A 17449-nucleotide genomic window follows, 5' to 3' on the forward strand; every position below is an offset into this window, starting at 1 on the left:
ATTACCAACTTTGTGTGAGGGGTTACAAGCCAGAAGGGTTTGAGTAGAATGATAGTGAATTTGTCACAGGGTGAAAATGTAGAATTTGGGGGGTTTTAGAATGAGGGTTCAGGAGGCAAGATGGAGGAATTTGGGTGTACCCTGCCCTTCTTCTCCTCCTTCTTCTTAGCCTCCATCTTCTGCTGTGATGGTGACACTTTTGGATTGGTTGAGAGTAGAGCCAGACTGTCTAACATAGGTGATGGGTATTGGAAAATTATTGTAAATAAAGTACACGTAGTTTTTAGTATAAAAAGATAACACTGCCCTGAGGGTGTCAGTGTGCCACAACCCAACCTGCTGGACAGTCCTCAGTGGGTCAGAAAAAGAATCTTATATATAAGAGAAAATAAACAACCTTGAGAACCAGAACAGAAGAATCCTGACTCCTTCTTTGGCTGCGAGGCTGGAAAATGAGACTCTGTAACACATCTCAGGGTTGTCCTGACCACAGAGACTCTGAGACAGTCTCCCTCCAAGTAAGGGACACCAAGCAGCTGTGACCACTGAAGAGGCTGGAGTGCAGTTTGCAGTGGGATGAATCCCAGTTCTGCTGTCAAGAGCAGGTTTGTGAGGGATCCCTGCAGAAAAAGGACATTCCTTCCAGTCTCACATGGCCATGCTGCTCCACTGAGCAGCTGTGCAAAGCTCCTGCTCTGGAGAGTGACAGTGTCCTCGGTCACATGCCTGGGGTTTTGGCAGGTGCTCAAGCAGGCAGAAAGCAGAGCAGGCAGTGATCCTATTAAAAGTTCTGGCTCTGCTGTGGTGCTGCTGCAGAACACCCACAGCCCTCTTGGCTGGGGAAAGGGTGCAGTGTTATTCCTGGGAGTGGATCCAATAACCCCATACTGGTCTCCACTTGAGATGAGTCTACCCAGCTGAGCTCATCTTTGGGATTTCATCAGTGCAGGCCATCAATAAAATGCACCTAAGAAGGCAGATGATAGAGTGCATGATAATTTTCCCTGACCCAGTTCCCACCCCATGTTGTGTCCTTTGGGAAATGCTGTGTTCACTGCAGTGCAGAAGAGCAGTTGAGCTTGTGAGCATTGTCCAGATGTTTCTCAGACTTCCCCTCCCCTGTAGGGCCCAGAGCTGGAGCTGCAGCTCTCCTTAGATGAATAAATGATCATTAGGTGAGCAGCATCCCAGGTTGAACAGGGGACTTCAGCTGTTCTGGGCTGGAAAGGACACGGCTTTACCCTGTCACTGACATATTTTATGAAAATCCTTTTGCCAGGATTTTTCTCCTGAGAAGCTGAGAAGCCTCAGAAAAGAAATGTAAACTATAACTATCTGATGGCTGTGGAATGTGGTCTGGAGATGGTTTACCAACAGGTGCATCTTTGATTGCTCTCATGTGAATTGTTTTTAATTAATGGCCAATGACAGCCAGCTGTGTCGGACTCTCTGAGTCTGTCATGAGATTCTATTATTCATTCTTTTCTAGCTTTCTGATGTCTCCTTTCTTTCTTTAGTATAGTTTTAATGTATCATTTTCTTATATATCATAAAATAATAAATCAGCCTTCAGAAACATGGAGTCAAGATTCTCATCTCCTCCCTCATCCTGGGGACCCTCAAACACCACCACATTACCCCATCTCTTTTTAACTCTTTCCCAGCTGACAGAGACCTCATCTCGCTATGCCAGGAAGATCTCTGGCACCACAGCCCTGCAGGAGGCCCTGAAGGAGAAGCAGCAGCACATTGAGCAGCTGCTGGCAGAGCGGGACCTGGAGAGGGCAGAGGTGGCCAAGGCCACCAGCCACATCTGTGAGGTGGAGAAGGAGATTGCCATCATGAAGGCCCAGCACGAGCAGGTAGGAGGTGATGGCTCTCAAATGTCTGAATATTTGATATGCCCTGGAAGTGTCAGATCATAATGTTACTGATTCATTAAAAAAATATGGATATTGATCTAGTACTGATATCTAACTCTGATGGATAAAAACTCTCTAACAGTTTAGAGCTAGAAAGTGAATGTTTATTGTGGGATAACTCCCAAATACACACCACAATTTACAGGTGATTACAGAGTCCTTTTATCTATACAAGCATTGAATACCCAAAATACAAATACATATTCATAACTTTGGTACATCCCATTCCCCACTCTGTATGGTAATTAGTTCAAAAGCCATTAAGCATGAGTGGTTTGTTCCTTGAAATGGGTCTGTGGTCCCTTCCATGGGGAGGGGTCCCAAAATGAGGAAGTAAAGGAAGTCTTCCTCATTCTGACCTTTCTACCTTCTCAATGCAAATATGACAAATGAACCCTTGGTAGAACTCCCATTCCTGTCTTCAATTGGTTTCAGAACAGAGGAGGCCACAATTGTCTTATGTTCCTAAAAGCCATTTATCAGTTTCTATATTCTTCATTATAAACCCAGCTAACCAAACACTGTGTTGACAAGCAATCAATTATTAATTAACTACTAACTCTTAACTTCATCAAGGCCTACCCATTTACTTTAATTAACTCTAGTAAAGCTTATCTCTAACTAAAATCTCAGCTCCTCTAAAATCTCTAAATTCCTTAAAGTTTATGTCTCATTACCACTTGTGTGAAACTGGGGCTCTGAATTTCTGCCTCTAATGTGCTGAGTTAAGCTGAGGTGTGTTATAGTTGCCTCCTTCAGCCAGCTTTTAGAAGCTTTTGGAGGTCTATAACACACCCAAGATAGCTTAGCTACCCTTAGAAGCATAAAAATCAGCAAGATGGCTTTTGTTGCAGTGTTAGAAACAAAAAGTTTAATAAAAGGCAAAATAACAAACAAACAAAAAAAAACCCTTGCCAAGTGCCAAAGATTCTTGATCCTTATAAAACACTTCATAAAAGCAATTAGTTTCTTTTTTCACTTCTTTTTCTAGTAAATTGCCCAAGCAGGACGTTTTACCTTCTGTCCAATTAGCTATCCTTAAGTTTGAAGTGAAGTCCCCTAGGCCTATAAAGTGACTTTTTCACTTAATCAAAAAGAGAAACTTCTGAGCTTCTTTTCTTTTTGAAAGAATAAAAATAGTTTTGTCAATCCATCAACAAAAACCCCATTCCTATGGAGGCTCTTTCTCCACCCTCCCAGTGTCACATGTGCTGTCTCTGCCCTGAGCCAGGAGCAGGGAAAGGGCTGTGCCAGATCAGAGGCAGTTTGTGTCTGGTGGATCAATACATTTCAATGCTGAAATGCAAATTTGTTCCCCTCAGCCCCTGAGTCTGGCTGTGGCTGGGACTGCATTGCAGTGATTTTATGGTGCTGAGGGCATCAGCCCAGTTCATATGCCACTGCTTTCCCACCAGAGAGGATGCTTTAATAACATTAATAAAGGCAGGAAATCTGGAAGGAAAACAGGCTGATCATATTAGGTTGGTGTTTGTTTGGTTTTTTTGCACAAACATTTGTACAGAGGATATTTTATGTATTAAAATGCTTAAAGAGAGTTGTGTCTGTGCTGTTTGTCAGTATATGGCTCTTCATCATCTGCTGTTGTCCTAAATTCTTTACTCATGCTTTTAAAGCCAAGTGAGCTACCTAGGAGCAGGGATGGCTCTGTATGTTTGAGTGGTGGGTCCCACCTGCCTGTCAGAAATGCAGGAGAAATTGGGAAATCAGCTGCAAGCTGACATTCCTCTTGTGCATTGTGTTTCCCAGTAATTATCAGTAACAATTTAATTAACAGAAGTCTGAAATATCTCTTTTGCTTCATGACTGGGGCTGAGTTGCACTGGTAACCTCTGACCAGATTTTCAGAACTTTTCAGGCTTCAAGTTCTTAACTCTAATCAGAGCTGGAGTCTCCAAAAGGGTCAGGTCAGAGAGGGACTGAAACACAGATCCCTTCCAGCTGTTGGAGATGGAGCAGTTTTTGTTGTCTTGATCCCTACATCCTGAGCTCTTTGGAAAATGTGCTCTTACCAGAGCATCCTCTGAAACAGATCATCAAAACTTTCTGTTCCCTGGTTCTGACCCTTTCTTAAACAGCTTTGTGCTACTTCAGACAAGGCTAACTTTGTGTCTTGGGCTCATTTTTTGCTCCAGTATGTCACGGAGGCAGAAGGAAACCTGCAGCGAGCACGAGCCTTGGTGGATGGGATGCAGAAGGAGAAGATTGAGCTGCTGAACCAGCTGGAAGAGGAGAAGAGGTAAAGCAGGAGTGGATGGCTGTGAGGGGGTGAAGTCATGTGTGGACAGTGCTGAAGCCTTTGGGTGGTTTTGCCTTAAGGATACAGTGTGAAACAAAAATTGGGCCATAAACAGGCCTGTGCACCTTGGGCCATCACAGACCCTCCTGTACAGCCTGGATTTGCTGAGGTCCCTTTCCTCTCTTCCATTTATGATGGGCTGATCTTGAGGATGTTCTTTGTGAGGAAGGGAAGCCAAACTGGAGTGCAGCCTTACTGCAGTGCCATGATTCACAGGCCCCCATCCATGCAAATCTCCTGGTGCACATTTCCCCTGTGGATCAGAGTGATCTGCATGTCATTCTTGGAGTCCAGGTACTCCATGTGTATAATTAAACTCTTCAGTGGGAATAGGAAAACATTTCTGTGTATTAAATAACTGAAAACAGTGTTGATTTCAATTATTGATGCCCCTCCTGAGGATGAAATGTTCTTTATGCATAAGTTTCCCCATAGTCCTGGTAGCCAGCTGATTTTCCCAGCTCCAGGAGGCCCTTTAACCCCAGACAGCTGAGTTTTCCTCTAAATATAAACAGATGCCTCCCTCCTCTAATTAGAGGAGGTTTAGACAAGGAAGCTTGTTTATGAAGTTAGTTATGTACACTCACAGCTATTTTTATCTGTTACAGAATCATAGTCCTTACATCTGGCTACTAACTAAACATCCTCAGCCTTTTTCTTTATAATCAGTAAAAAGAGGGATGACTCTAGCAGAAAATGGAATTACTTTCTATTCTTACTGGCTTCTGTCTTCCAAAAGAGAAGACTTTCCTTGGCATGTCTGTGTTAGTGTGTGTGGTTTTATTGCATTTATGCATGACTGGCCTGTGAACTCTGTGGGGAAGGCTCTTCTGTCTGCCAGGGTAGCTCAGAGTTCCCCACCCTCTGCCAATGAGGATCCCATTCCCTTGGGGCATTCTGTATGGACCCTGTGCATTTGGCACAGGAATTGCCCAGTGCTTGGATAACAAGGTTTAAATAATCCAGTGAAACCTGGTTGTGCTTTGCTTGTTTTCAGGATCCTGTGTCAGAGAACAGTAATTGTGTGTCTGAGGGGATGCACTTTACACAAAGGCCACCTTTGTGTGTGGAAAGCTGCTTGTAACTGTCCTGCTCCATGGAGCTTGCTGCTCAGTTTCTACTGAGCTTTTCTATCCAAAGGTGATCTGCATCCCTCTCAGACTTTGATTCTGCAGGCTATGATGTGATTTTTTAATATTGGGTTGTTACTGTCATATTTTCTGGAAAATCTTTTCACCAAATTTTTTTCTCCTAAGAAGCTGAGAAGCTTCAGAGAATTATCTAATTACTTCTCCTGTGTTTTGCTGCTTTAAAATGTAGTATAGAAATTGTTTATTCAACATACAAATTGTTTTTAATGAATAACCAGTCACAGTCCAACTGTGTCAAACTCTGAAGAATCAGTCACAAGTTTTCATTCTCATTCTTGTTAAACCTTCTGTTGATATCCTTCTCTTTCTTTAATATAGTTTTAGTATAGTATTAATATAATGTAATATATTATAATATAACCATAAAATAATAAATCAACCTTCTAAAAATATAAAATCAAATTCCTCATCTCTCACCTCATCCTAAAAACCTCACAAACTCAACACTGCTCCATGGGGCTTGCAGCTCAGTTTCTGCTGAGCTTTTGTATCCAAAAGTGATCTGTATTCCTCTCAGACTTTGATTCTGCAGGCCATTATGTGATTTTTTCATACTGAGTGGGTGGTTTTAATTTTATTTATTTATGTATTTATTTATTTATTTATTTATTTATATAATAAATTTATAAATTTAATTGGGTGGATAAAAGCTTATCAGTAATTTTTAGGGCAGCTTTTCCATGTGTTGGCAATGACCTCTCCATTGATGGTTGCAGTGATCCATAGAACTTGGTTAACCATGGAAAGGCTGAAGTACAGTGGCTGCTGAGACAGAGGTGCTGAGCTGAGAGTTCCTGATTGCTCTGTGTGTCCCTTTTCTTCTGATTGCTCTGTGTGTCCCTTCTGATTGCTCTGTTGTCCCTTTCTTTCCTCAGGAAAGTGGAGGACCTGCAGTTCCGTGTGGAGGAGGAATCCATTACAAAAGGGGATCTGGAGGTAATTCCTTATGATCTTGCCAAAATGTGGGATCCAGAGTTGCAAAAATTACTCTGGATGTGGTAGAAATTACTCACTTGAGTAATTTCTGCCACCTTTTGCTCCCCTCTCACAATACTTTACTGACGTGCTGTGTGATTTACTGCTGTGAGCTGTGAGGATTGTTCTTTGGTGTGGTGCCCAATGGCTGCTCACACCTGGGGCTGCCTGGAGTTCATCTGTCACTCTGAGTTGCCAAGCCATGTGAAAATCTGTGTCTGAATGTGTTGAACTTACCTTTTTCCACCCTAGAAATGAATTGACAGTTCAGTTCCTGTCCCTGAGGTGTCCTGCTCTCAGCAGCTCATGGGCACATGGAGTCTCCTGCCTGGATGCTGTTTAATTCCAGCCAAAATGCTGTTTATGCTGAGGTATCCTCATGTGGAATTCACTGCCTGGAGTGTGGGTTTGACACCAGGATTGACACCCTGCCCCTGGGAAGGGCTGCTGCTCAGGGATGCTGTTGCAGTGAGCATTGTGCAGGCTGGAAGGGATGTTGGGATGAAGTGATGTTGGCCCTTGAGGGGGAGGCTTTTCCATGAGGAAAAGGGAACAGAAAATCTTTCTGTGGAAGCAAGGCTCTGCTCTCCAAATGTAAATCAAAGGAGTTTTCTGTCTCTTTAACTGCAGTGCCAGGTTAGTAACAGCCAGAAATGTCAAGGGCCCTGCTCCTGTGCTTCACTGTCACTCATAGCAATAAAAGCCCAGGAAAATGGGAGAACTAGGAAATGGATATGTTGCTGTGGCTGTGATCCTGTTGGCATAAACCTCTCTTCTTCATCCAGAAGCTGAAGGAGATGTTTGACAGGGTTTAAATTAGCTGTGCACTGCTAGCAGACCTTTGTGGGAGCACAACAAGTGCAGTTTTTGCCTGTTGTGTGGGAGCAAAATCAGATTTCTGTTCATCCCTGAGCTGACAGCTTTCCCACAGTGCCCTAGAGAAGGGTGGTTGGTGCATGCATCATTCCCTTTGAGAGCAGTGAATTGTCCCTTTGTAAGCTCCAAGTGTTTAAGCCTGGCTGTGTAATTATGGCAATGGGACCAGGGTTGGAATATTTTGATTTTTATTTTTTTTAAAAAGCCACCATGCTTAGCAAGATGATAAGCTGCTATGGGTAAGGGCTCCCATTCTCAGTCCATTTGGGACTCACAGTCTTGGATTTAATTTTCCTTTGAGCTGGGAAGGAATTGTTTTGCAATGGGGATGTGGCCAAGCTTTCAGCAGGACATTATGGTCCTGTCCTCACTTCCATGCTGGTCTGTACAAAAGGACAAATCATTTAGGAATGCTTGATTTCCCCTGATCCAGGGAACTGGCATGCTCTCCATGAGCCCAGCATCAGTCCCAGCACAGGCTCTGGCAGAGGGCTTGGCTGGGGCCACATTTTACATCTTGTCTGCCTAATTTCTATGTCCAGACTGAATGATTGACCCACTAGAGTTCATTCTCACCTTCCTGCTTGTTTGTGGAGACAGTTAAGCTTTCCAGAAGCAAGCAATTAACTTGAGAGAAAAAATGTGTTGGTGGCCTGAAGATAGAGAGAGATCAAGGTTTAGGACCTCTGATAGAGCAGCTGTGGATTTAGCCCTGAAATGTAGTTGTGATTTCAAGCCAGTTTTGATCCTGCTTGGCAGCTGATCCTGTAGTGATTTGGGAGATGAAAAACAAATGCGGGAAAAGCTTTCAAGAGCTTTGAAAGTTAAAAAGCTAATGCAGGAAAAGCTTTCAGGAACGACTTTTTGTGGTGGAAAACCATAGTTTACAGGAAGTATTATCCTCATCAAGGAACTCTCTCATGCTCATCTCCTGCATCCTGCCTTGAATGCCAGTGGGAAGTCAGTTTATAATTTGTGAACAGTAATTTAAGGGTAATAGCTACAAATAAATCTGAAATTCATATCTGGGCTTCCTCAAAGTGCAAGAAAACTTTGGATGTGAGGTTCTGACTCATACTGGTTAGTACTAGCAAACCAATTTACATAAAATAACACAGGATTGATTGTAAACCTAAGGTTTAAGGACTGTAACAGATAATCTAATTTTTTCCATGGTTTTTGTTTGGTTTTTCCCCCTCTATTTTCATATATTTTACCAGAGTTGGAAAATAGCAGAATTTATAGATACTGAGCAAGAATATCAGGTGGAACTGAGAGCTTGACTGGGCAGTTGTGTTAACCTCAGGAGCCTGGAGAGAATCTCTGTGAGAAGTCAGAGATGAGTTTTGTAATAGGTCAACAAATATCTGATGTGCTGCCACCAGTTAAAATTAATTGGTATCAACAGAATATTTATTCTTTTTAGTAAAATCAATCCAGAAGCTCCCTCTCAAGATGTGAATCTTTGGGCTTTAGAGGGAGCAGAATTAATTTTATTTAATGAATTAAATGCCTCTTTTTTTTAATGAGGATGCAATAAGCCAACCTCTACACTTAAGTTATATAATTTGGGGTTCTGATAAGATTTGGGTTTTTGAATCCACATCTTTTTCTCCCCTCCTTCAGGGGTTAAATAAGGCACATAAAATACAGAGCTATCTGAATATAAATGGCAGTTATGTCACCATCTATGAATACATGTACAATTATATTTTGCAAGCATAAAAAATGGATTTATTAAAAACTTCTGTTTCTATAACTTGTATACAACTTGCTTTATTGTAGGGAAGGGCAGAAAATCCTTAAAACTGGCTCTAATAGAAAGAGGGGGGAAGCAAATAATTACATGGAAAATGAAGGGTAAAAAATGGTCCTGAGCAGGTTTGTTTGCTTTTTTTTGCTAGATTAATTTTTTAATTTCATAGATTAATTAAGTTTAATTCTAAGGAAAATGTGGGTTTTGTAAGCTAAAAAAATGTGAAGGCCAGAGTGTGCATGCACCTTCCCATGTCTCATCCCCTCTTTTATTTATAGGGAATTTTACATGATTTTACAGTGGTGGTTGTGGCGTGCTGAGCTTTGCTACAAAGTGCAGCTTTATGGTATTTCAGCTTTAAAAGTGAAGGGCACTGAAGCAATGCCCAGAGCCAGTGCTCCTGGATTTGGGTAGATAACATGAACTTCTTGTGCTTAGCTGAATCATTTGTCAAAAAAAACCCCAACCTTGAAAACAAACCACCAACCAACCAACCAAAAATCCCAAAACCAACCAACCAACCAAAAAAGTTCTGTTTTCTTGTGCCAAAATTACTAGCAGAGTCCTACTGTACAGAAGTCACTTTGAAATTCATGTCAGGCTGCTCAAACTGAAAGCACTGATTTACAGAACAGATTGGGGATCTCAATTCCCTGATCTCTTTGGTGCAGTGTTTTTTGTTTTACAACATGCCATGTACAGTATGACCTGGGATTTTCCCCCACTTAGTGTAGGATTCACACTGTCTCCAGAGCAAAAAGAGGATGGGAACTTCCAGCTCTTTTCAGTCTACCTTGTGACTCTTCTTGAGGAAAGATGTGGAGAATCATTGCAATGTCCTTGCATTGTCTGTGTGTACAAGGGCCTTGTACTGGTGGGAGCTTTGCTTTTTAGGAAGTGTCTTCAGCTGATGCAGGAAGATACTGGGGCAGGTTTCTAATGCAGAAGGATGTTTTCCCATCACAAATTCACTTTTCTTGTGAAGAGCCACTACCAGTACCACGTAAAATCCCGTAGGGACTGTTTCCTGTTTGGTTGGATTTTCCCTCCCTGTCTGGGTTTTTATTCTCTTCCTGTTGTGAACAGCCTTTCCTTGTCTTGTTCTCTGGAGATGATATTGCAGCCTTCTCTCTCCCTCCCTCTCTTTCTCTCTCTCTCCCTTCCCCTGCTCCCCTCTCCACTGTTCTTTTTTCTCTCTGTGTGAGCAGACTCAGACGCAGTTGGAGCATGCCCGAATTCGGGAGCTCGAGCAGAGCCTGCTGTTTGAGAAGGCACAGGCTGAAAAACTCCTCAGAGAATTAGAGGACACCAGGGTAATGCACCCTCACCTGCCCTGCCTGCAGACAGCGCTTGCACTGCCCTGGTGCTCATCATGCCTTGCTTTGGGTTTCTTTCTTTTGGTTTTTGTGGGGTTGATTGATTTTGGCTTGAACTTAAGCTTCCTTGATTTTGTTTGGTTTTTTGTTTGCTCTCTTTCCCAGAAATAGTAGTATGATATGATTTCTAGCTTTGCTTCTCTTGTGGGGAGCTTGTTTCTCAGATTGAGCTTGCTTCTCTGCCCCGCGCCACCATCTGACACATGAGCTCCTACAATTCATTTTTCAATTAACATATCCCAATAATATCCTGCACAGTTCATTCTGCCTCGAGGCCCCCCAGGCTGTAAGAGGAAATAACATTGCAATCAACATTCCAGTCTCCCCTGCCAGCTGTGGGAGCTGCCATCTGAAGGGGAAGGTGTTGGTGGATGCAGGTGGGCCCACTCTGATCCTTGGCTGTGCCTGCAGCAGGACAGGTTGCCCAGAGGAATCCTAAAAGCAGCCAGATGTGGAGAGGGCTTTTTCATGCTGGTGTGGTGTGGGAAGCAGCAAACTTGCTGCAGTGAGCAGTAATGGGTTTGAGAGCTGTAGAAAACACAGATGGGAGGGTCTCCAAAAGGTCTGGATGGTCTGAAGCCCCCTGTGCCCATCTGAAATAATGACCAGCAGCCTCCTGGGCTGGTGGCTGCTGGGCAAATGGCAACTGAAATGAAGTGAAATTGATCTCTTGGAGTTTGGCTCGGTTTCCTTCTTTCTTTTGCCTTTTTCTAATGTTTCATTCTCTTCCCCATCCATAGTGGCAGCACCCTGTACTCCCTGTGACGTGCAGGGAGTTCAGCCCTGCCAGGTTGCATTCAGATGGCAAAACATGGATCCATAGCCCTTAAGCTCAATGTGTACCATGGCCAGATTTATTGTCTTGCATCCTCTAGCCTCCTTTGTTATTGTGACTTTGCTAATAAACTCTTAACAAGTACTCATGTGTAAAAATCCCTTTTCCCTTTTACACCAGGGTAAACAAATTCCATTACAGAAGAGAGGTCTGCAGGCTGAGGATTGCTGAGCAATAAAGGAAACATGATATGCTTAATGCTGGTTTTGATGCTTGTGAAATTCCTGCATGTGCAGTCACATCTCCTCTGTGCATCATCTGGCAAGATGCCTGCTCTGGAAACATAATGCCCTTCCAGGACATTATTTTTCATAAACCACTGTTGCTCCCTAGTGAATTTCAAGGGTTATTTCCAAGGTGTTTTCTGTGAGGTTTGTATTAGGAAAAATAAATTGCAATTGGCACAGACATAACTGTGAGTTGTCAGTGCTGGTTACCTGTCACTGTAGTTCACGAAACACAACGTGCACACACTGCTGCCCTCAGGGTGAAAAAAGGGAAGTTTATTTTCTGACTCCAGCATTTATAGATTTTTAAAAGTGACAGTGGATTGGAGGGTGAAAGTGCCACCTCTCCAATGACACTAGACAAACTAACATTCTATCAAATTTCTCCTCTGTCACCCTGATTTTTTAAGATTTTCTAAGCCTTCTAATGAACTTTCTCACACACTTTCTGTAAATAACTTACTGTTTTGCATTCTTTTATAAAAGAAGAGAAATTTGATAGACTGTTGGTTTGTCCAGTGTCATTGGAGAGGTGGCACTGTCACCCTCCAATCCACTGTCACTTTTGGAAAACTATAAATGTTAGAGTCAGAAAATAAACTTCCCTTTTTCTTCACCTTAAAAGCAGCAGTGTGTGTGCTTGTGTTGTTTCCTGTCCTATAACAACACTCCTCCTTCATAGAGAATGCAAAACAGTAAGCTATTTACAGAAAGTGTGTGAGAAAGTGTTACAAGAATGCAAACATCAGAATCTATGATTTTAGAGAATCTTAAAAAATCAGGGTGACAGTTATGCTGGTGCAAAACTGTGCTCAGGTTGGTGTCGTTATGGGACATGAAAGAACACAAGCTCACAGCGCTGTTCTCAAGGTGAAGAAAAAAGGGAGGTTTATTTTCTGACTCCAACATTTATAGTTTTCCAAGAGTGACAGTGGATTGGAGGGTGACAGTGCCACCTCTCCAATGACACTGGACAGACCAGCAGTCCATCAGCTTTCTCCTCCTCCATAAAGGAATGCAAAACAATGAGTTATTTACAGAAAGTGTGTGAGAAAGTTCGCTACAAGAATGTCAACCTTTTCTAAGAAGGCTTAGAAAATCTTAAAAAATCAGGGCAACAGGCTGGAGGGCACCAGGTGCTCTCCACCTCTTCCTTTGAACTTTGAGTGATGCACTTTGGATCTATTTCCACTGGAGAACTCTTGCTCGGGGGAAGGTGTGGCGATGAGGGGTGCACTGACCTTGTGTTTGTGGTGTTGCAGCTGACCACGGTGGCAGAGCAGTCCCGGATCCTGCAGCTGGAGGAGGAGCTGAGCCTGAGGCGCAGCGAGGTGGACGAGCTCCGGCAGTGCCTGCAGAGCTCGCAGCAGGCAGAGAGCCCCGAGCACAGCCTGGGACTGCACTCCGAGGCCCTGAGGCTGAGGGATCAGCTGCTCTCTGCCAACAAGGAGCACCAGAAGGAGAGCAGCCAGCTGAAGGAGAAGTATGAGAAGACACTGAAGAAGTACCAGCAGGAGATGGAGAAGCTGAAGTCTGTCAATGAGAAGTACTCGCAGGAGATTGTTGACCTGAAGCATAAAGTTCAGCAGGCCACTAATGAAAACATGGGGCTCATGGACAACTGGAAGTCCAAGTTGGACACGTTAGCTTCTGACCACCAGAAGTCTCTGGAGGACCTGAAAGCCACGCTCAACTCAGGCCCTGACACCCAGCACAAGGAGATTGTGGAGCTGAAGGCAGTGGTGGAGAGTATAAAGCTGGAGCACCAGCTCGAGCTGGAGAACTTGAAAGCAAAGCACGACATCGAGACAGCTGTCCATATAAAGGAGAAAGAGAGTCTCAAGCTGAAGCTGCAGGAGGCTTTGGATGAGGTGGAAAAAAGCAACAGCGACTGGAAAATGCAACTGGAAACCAAAAGCAGTCAGCACCTTCTTGAGCTCCAGGATGTGAAGGACAAGTGTCGAGATGCTGAGCTGAGGGTGCATGAACTGGAGAAACTTCATGGTGAATACACAGATCAGACAGAAGCAATAGCTTTCTTGAAAGAGCAGATATCTTTGGCTGAAAAGAAGATGTTGGACTATGAAACATTACAGAAAACAGAAGCCCACAGCAAACAGGAAATCCAAAGATTGCAGGAAAAAGTGCTTGTCTTAGAGAACAAGCTGCAGTCCATGGAGGCCCTGCATCCTTCTCAGCATGCAAATGTATGACTTTGGGGTCATTTTGCTGTTTATTATCACTGTTGATAACTCCTCAGTCACTGCCTTTTGCAGTTTCCTGAGGGTTCAAATATCTGGATGTTTTTTCTTCCATTAACAGTGCCCTGCATGTCCAGGCTGAAGGTGTCAATCCAGTCTAGAAAGCCAATGGGACAGTGGGACAATTAGGAAAAGGAGCAAGTGGGGCCACACCTGGGTTTGGAGGCTGTTGTGGCAGCAGACCAGGGCTGTCATGGTTTGTCAGGGTGGGCTCCCATGCTGAGCAGGCAGTGTTCTGAGCTGGAAAACCATCACTCCTGCAATGCAGTTGAATTTATTCTCTAATAAATTCCTGCAAGGGGCTGCAGCAGCCTTGGTGTGCTGTTGGGCAAGGCTCTTTGGGGGCTCTGGAAGGACAGAGTGGAAAAAGAGTCAGCCTTGCTCAGCACCTGGAGCAAGAGAGGTGCAGTGAGTGGCAGCACTGTGGGATGGGGTGGGGCTGTGTCAGCAGCAGGGCAGGGGCTCCACAGCTCATGTGGGAGGCAGGGAAATGCTGCAATTGAGGGTTAGAGTGGAAAAACTGCCAGCAAGGGTCAGAATGGCACCAGGCTGGGGAAATAAAAGGCCTGATTGAATATGAGACCAGGGAGAGCTGAAATAAGAGCAGTAATATGAAGTCAGTTTATTGTGGCCTTTGTGCCTAAGTCACGTTTGTTTTGGGTTTTTTTTATATTTGCCACAGGATGCATCATCCTGCCATTGTGTGTGGCACAAGGAGTTGTGGCTGGTTCTGCACTGTAGTGAGCAGGGAGATTGCTACTCATGGGGGGCTGGGCCCCTATTTGTGTTTGGATTTTGCATGAGAAATGAGGAAAAACCCAATTCACATCCTGTAGGGGTGCAGAAAATTAAAATAAGCTGTAAAATGTGCACATTTTAAGAATACTGTGTTGAAATTTCACTGGTGATGTAGTTTCTGTTCCAGACAGAGATGCCAATGAAATGAATTCAATGCCTGTGTTTAATTTCCCAACATGAGCAGCCCCATTGAAAGCAGTTGCACCTCCAGGGAGCAAAGTCAAGCCATGAATTCCATGTTGTCCAAGTCAGAACTCCACACCTTGGAAACAGGCACACAGAGGACAACAGAGGCAAAGGCCAAGGAGGAATCCCCAGCATTAATAGTGTTTGAAGGGTTGCTCCAGGATGTTTCATCTAGTAAGGACAGTTGGGAACAATAAGTACAGCCAGGACTCTGGGAAAAAGGAGTGTTATCACAACATGTAACCCATTATAGCCAATATTCAAACAGGAATGAATGGAAAAGAAGGAGCTGGAGCCTTGTTCCAGAGCCCTTTAGATAAATGGAAGGGCTCTGGGGGATATTGGTACTGGATTAAAACCAGGGAAGTCTTGAAGTAATTGTTTCAGCTATGTGTCAATTAAAATCAGGAGAATATGGGAAGAAATGCATGGGTGAAAGCCTTTGGGTATCATGGAGCAAGTTCTATTTAAAATTTTCTTAGTTAATTTAAAGTAACTGCAGTATTCACTGTCCAAGTTATTTTAAACAAGCAAAGGTTTCTTGTGACAGCCTTTCCTAGACCCTCAAGGGAGAGCCACAACTGCTTCCCAGGAGCAGTTAAATAGTTTTTTTCCATACCAAAAGTGCATCAGGAAAAATATTTCTGCTCTGGGGATTCTCCTGCTTCTGTTTGACTTGTCCCACAGCCCAGAGTTCAGAGAACTGACCTTGGGGCTCTTGACTGTGGTGGCCACAGCAGCTGCTGGCTCTGGGCTTGTGCTGAGGTCCCAGCAAAGGCTGCTGGATGGGGAGAGGTGTGAAGGGCTCAGCTGTGGCCTCTGCCACAGAAAGCTTGACATTGGAAGCTCTGCAGTGTCTGGATTTTCACTGCAATATAGAAAAGAGGATGGGAAAAAGCAGAATCCCCTGTATGGGCATGGCATTTGCTTCGTTATTATTTTTATGAACGCATTAGTTCTCTAATAAATTAATATTTCATCAGTGTTTTTATAACTTTGGGCACAGCTAGGTTCTACAGAAGTTGAGAACTTGCTGACTGCTAGGTGTCAAGCTGCATGCTGGAGGGCATTTGCAGTTGGGTGTTTGCTGAGATTGCCCAGAGGTGCCTGGTCTGGGGGACAGCAGCTCCTGCATCCCTCTGTGTGTGCAGGGCTGAACCAGGACCTGTGGGGAAAACTCGAGCTCTGCTCCCTCCTGGGTGAATCCTGCAGGTGAGCTCACCTGGGGGCTGTGTGTGGGCACTCTGGAGTGCCCAGCTGGACAAGTGGCTCCTCAAAAAAACCTTTATTTCCCTCTTGGGAAGGATGTAAAACATCCTAACTTGGACATGGGATACCTTCTGCTTTGGATGGGGCTTTGTGGTTGGTAACTTTTGCTTATCTTTGGGTAAAGGGTTAGTTTATGTCTTACATTTTACATTTATTCCAGATGATTGAGACTAATGATATTTCAGAAGAAAAGATAAAGATGAAGCAGACTATGGAAGGTATGAAACTTATTTTTACTCTGTCCTAGTGACTTGTACACTTTCTCTTCTCCCAGCTTTCTGCTCTTGCAGGGATGGCTGCATGGCAGGGGTTTAGGAGGACATTTCATCTGTCAAATTTGACAAATGACATTTGTTGTCTGGATTTGTTTTTTCCTTCTAATCAAGCTGAGCATATGCAGGGGTGGATGGTTTTACCTGTGTTAGAGACTCTCTATGCAGATGGTGCAGGTTGGAGACAAATCTGGGGAAATAGGTGCATTTCCATCCCATCACTGATTTTCACAGCAGGTAAAATTCAGACCTTAATTAAATGTTACTTGCTCACAGGAGAGGAGTTATTAGATATGAATGTGACTGGCTTCAAATAATGATACTTTTTATTAAGCTCACTATAAATCAAGTCAATCCTTTTAACAAAATGTGAGACTTACACACTCAGGAAACTTGTATAAAGTGTATTTCAACCTGAACTGCACTCAGCCCCCTCACTGTGAGCTGTAACACTGAGTCTGAGCAATAGCAGAGCTGGATTCAGAGGTATTTTTGTCCTATTTCTGTTGCCCTCGGTGCAAGCCAGGCATTCCCCAGAAGCCTCATCTGTCTTTGCAGATATGGGATTCTGTAGAACACATTGAGGTTTTACCCCATCCCTGGAAGTGCCCAGGGACAGGTTGGACAGGGCTTGGAGCAGCCTGGGAGAGTGGAACTGTCCCTGCCCAAAGCAGGGGTGTGGAACAAGATGAACTTTAAGTTCCTTTCCAAACCAAACTATTCTATGTTTCTACACTAAATTGCTTGCTGATTGACAGGTAATTCCTGCCTAGTGCCTTAACTAGATCCAGCAGCCACTGCTCTGAATGGCCACTCAGTCCAGGTGTGCATTGTTTCCACACTGAATAAACCCCAGAAAGATATTCTGAAAACACCCAGGTCAGATTTGAGCCACAAAAGCATCACACTTCAGATCTGCAGCTCTGAGCATGGAAATGCATCAGTTCCAGAAAACATGTCTTTTGAAACAGTCTCTGCCTTCCACTGTAGGAGGTGACACAAAGAAATGTGCTGGTTAATGTTTTATTGCCTTTTTCCCCTCCTCCTTTTGGCTTTTTGTTTGTTGGGTTTTTTTTAATTAATGTTTTATTGCCTTTCCCCTCTTCCTCCTTTGAGGTTGCTTTCCTAACCCTGTCTGACACAAGCTCCCAGAGTCACCCCAGCTCCCAGAGTGTTGGGATGCAGTGTCCCTCTGCCAGCAGCAGTGAACCACCATGGTGCCACTGCA

The 17449-nt window shown here is 43.8% G+C and overlaps 1 protein-coding gene across 5 annotated transcripts in view; it reads left to right on the forward strand.

Moving 5' to 3' along the window:
- CLIP2 (CAP-Gly domain containing linker protein 2) overlaps nt 1–17449 on the forward strand; it is a 98975-nt gene that overhangs the window by 70861 nt on the left and 10665 nt on the right. For 4 of the 5 annotated variants that reach the window (XR_011682435.1, XM_071448121.1, XM_071448122.1 and 1 more), the window contains 6 exons: nt 1665–1862; nt 4076–4179; nt 6266–6326; nt 10206–10310; nt 12698–13642; nt 16110–16167. Coding sequence is in view for 4 of the 5 variants with exons in the window: in XM_071448121.1 (XP_071304222.1) it covers nt 1665–1862; nt 4076–4179; nt 6266–6326; nt 10206–10310; nt 12698–13642; nt 16110–16167 (1471 nt within the window). In the remaining variant the exon portion in view is untranslated. The remainder of the gene's footprint in view (nt 1–1664; nt 1863–4075; nt 4180–6265; nt 6327–10205; nt 10311–12697; nt 13643–16109; nt 16168–17449) is intronic. The other variant, XM_071448123.1, reaches the window with a different exon arrangement.

Source organism: Agelaius tricolor, unplaced genomic scaffold (assembly GCF_023055355.1).
Source record: "Agelaius tricolor isolate 1412-34295 unplaced genomic scaffold, bAgeTri1.0.p SCAF_25, whole genome shotgun sequence".
Taxonomy (NCBI): Eukaryota; Metazoa; Chordata; class Aves; order Passeriformes; family Icteridae; genus Agelaius; species Agelaius tricolor.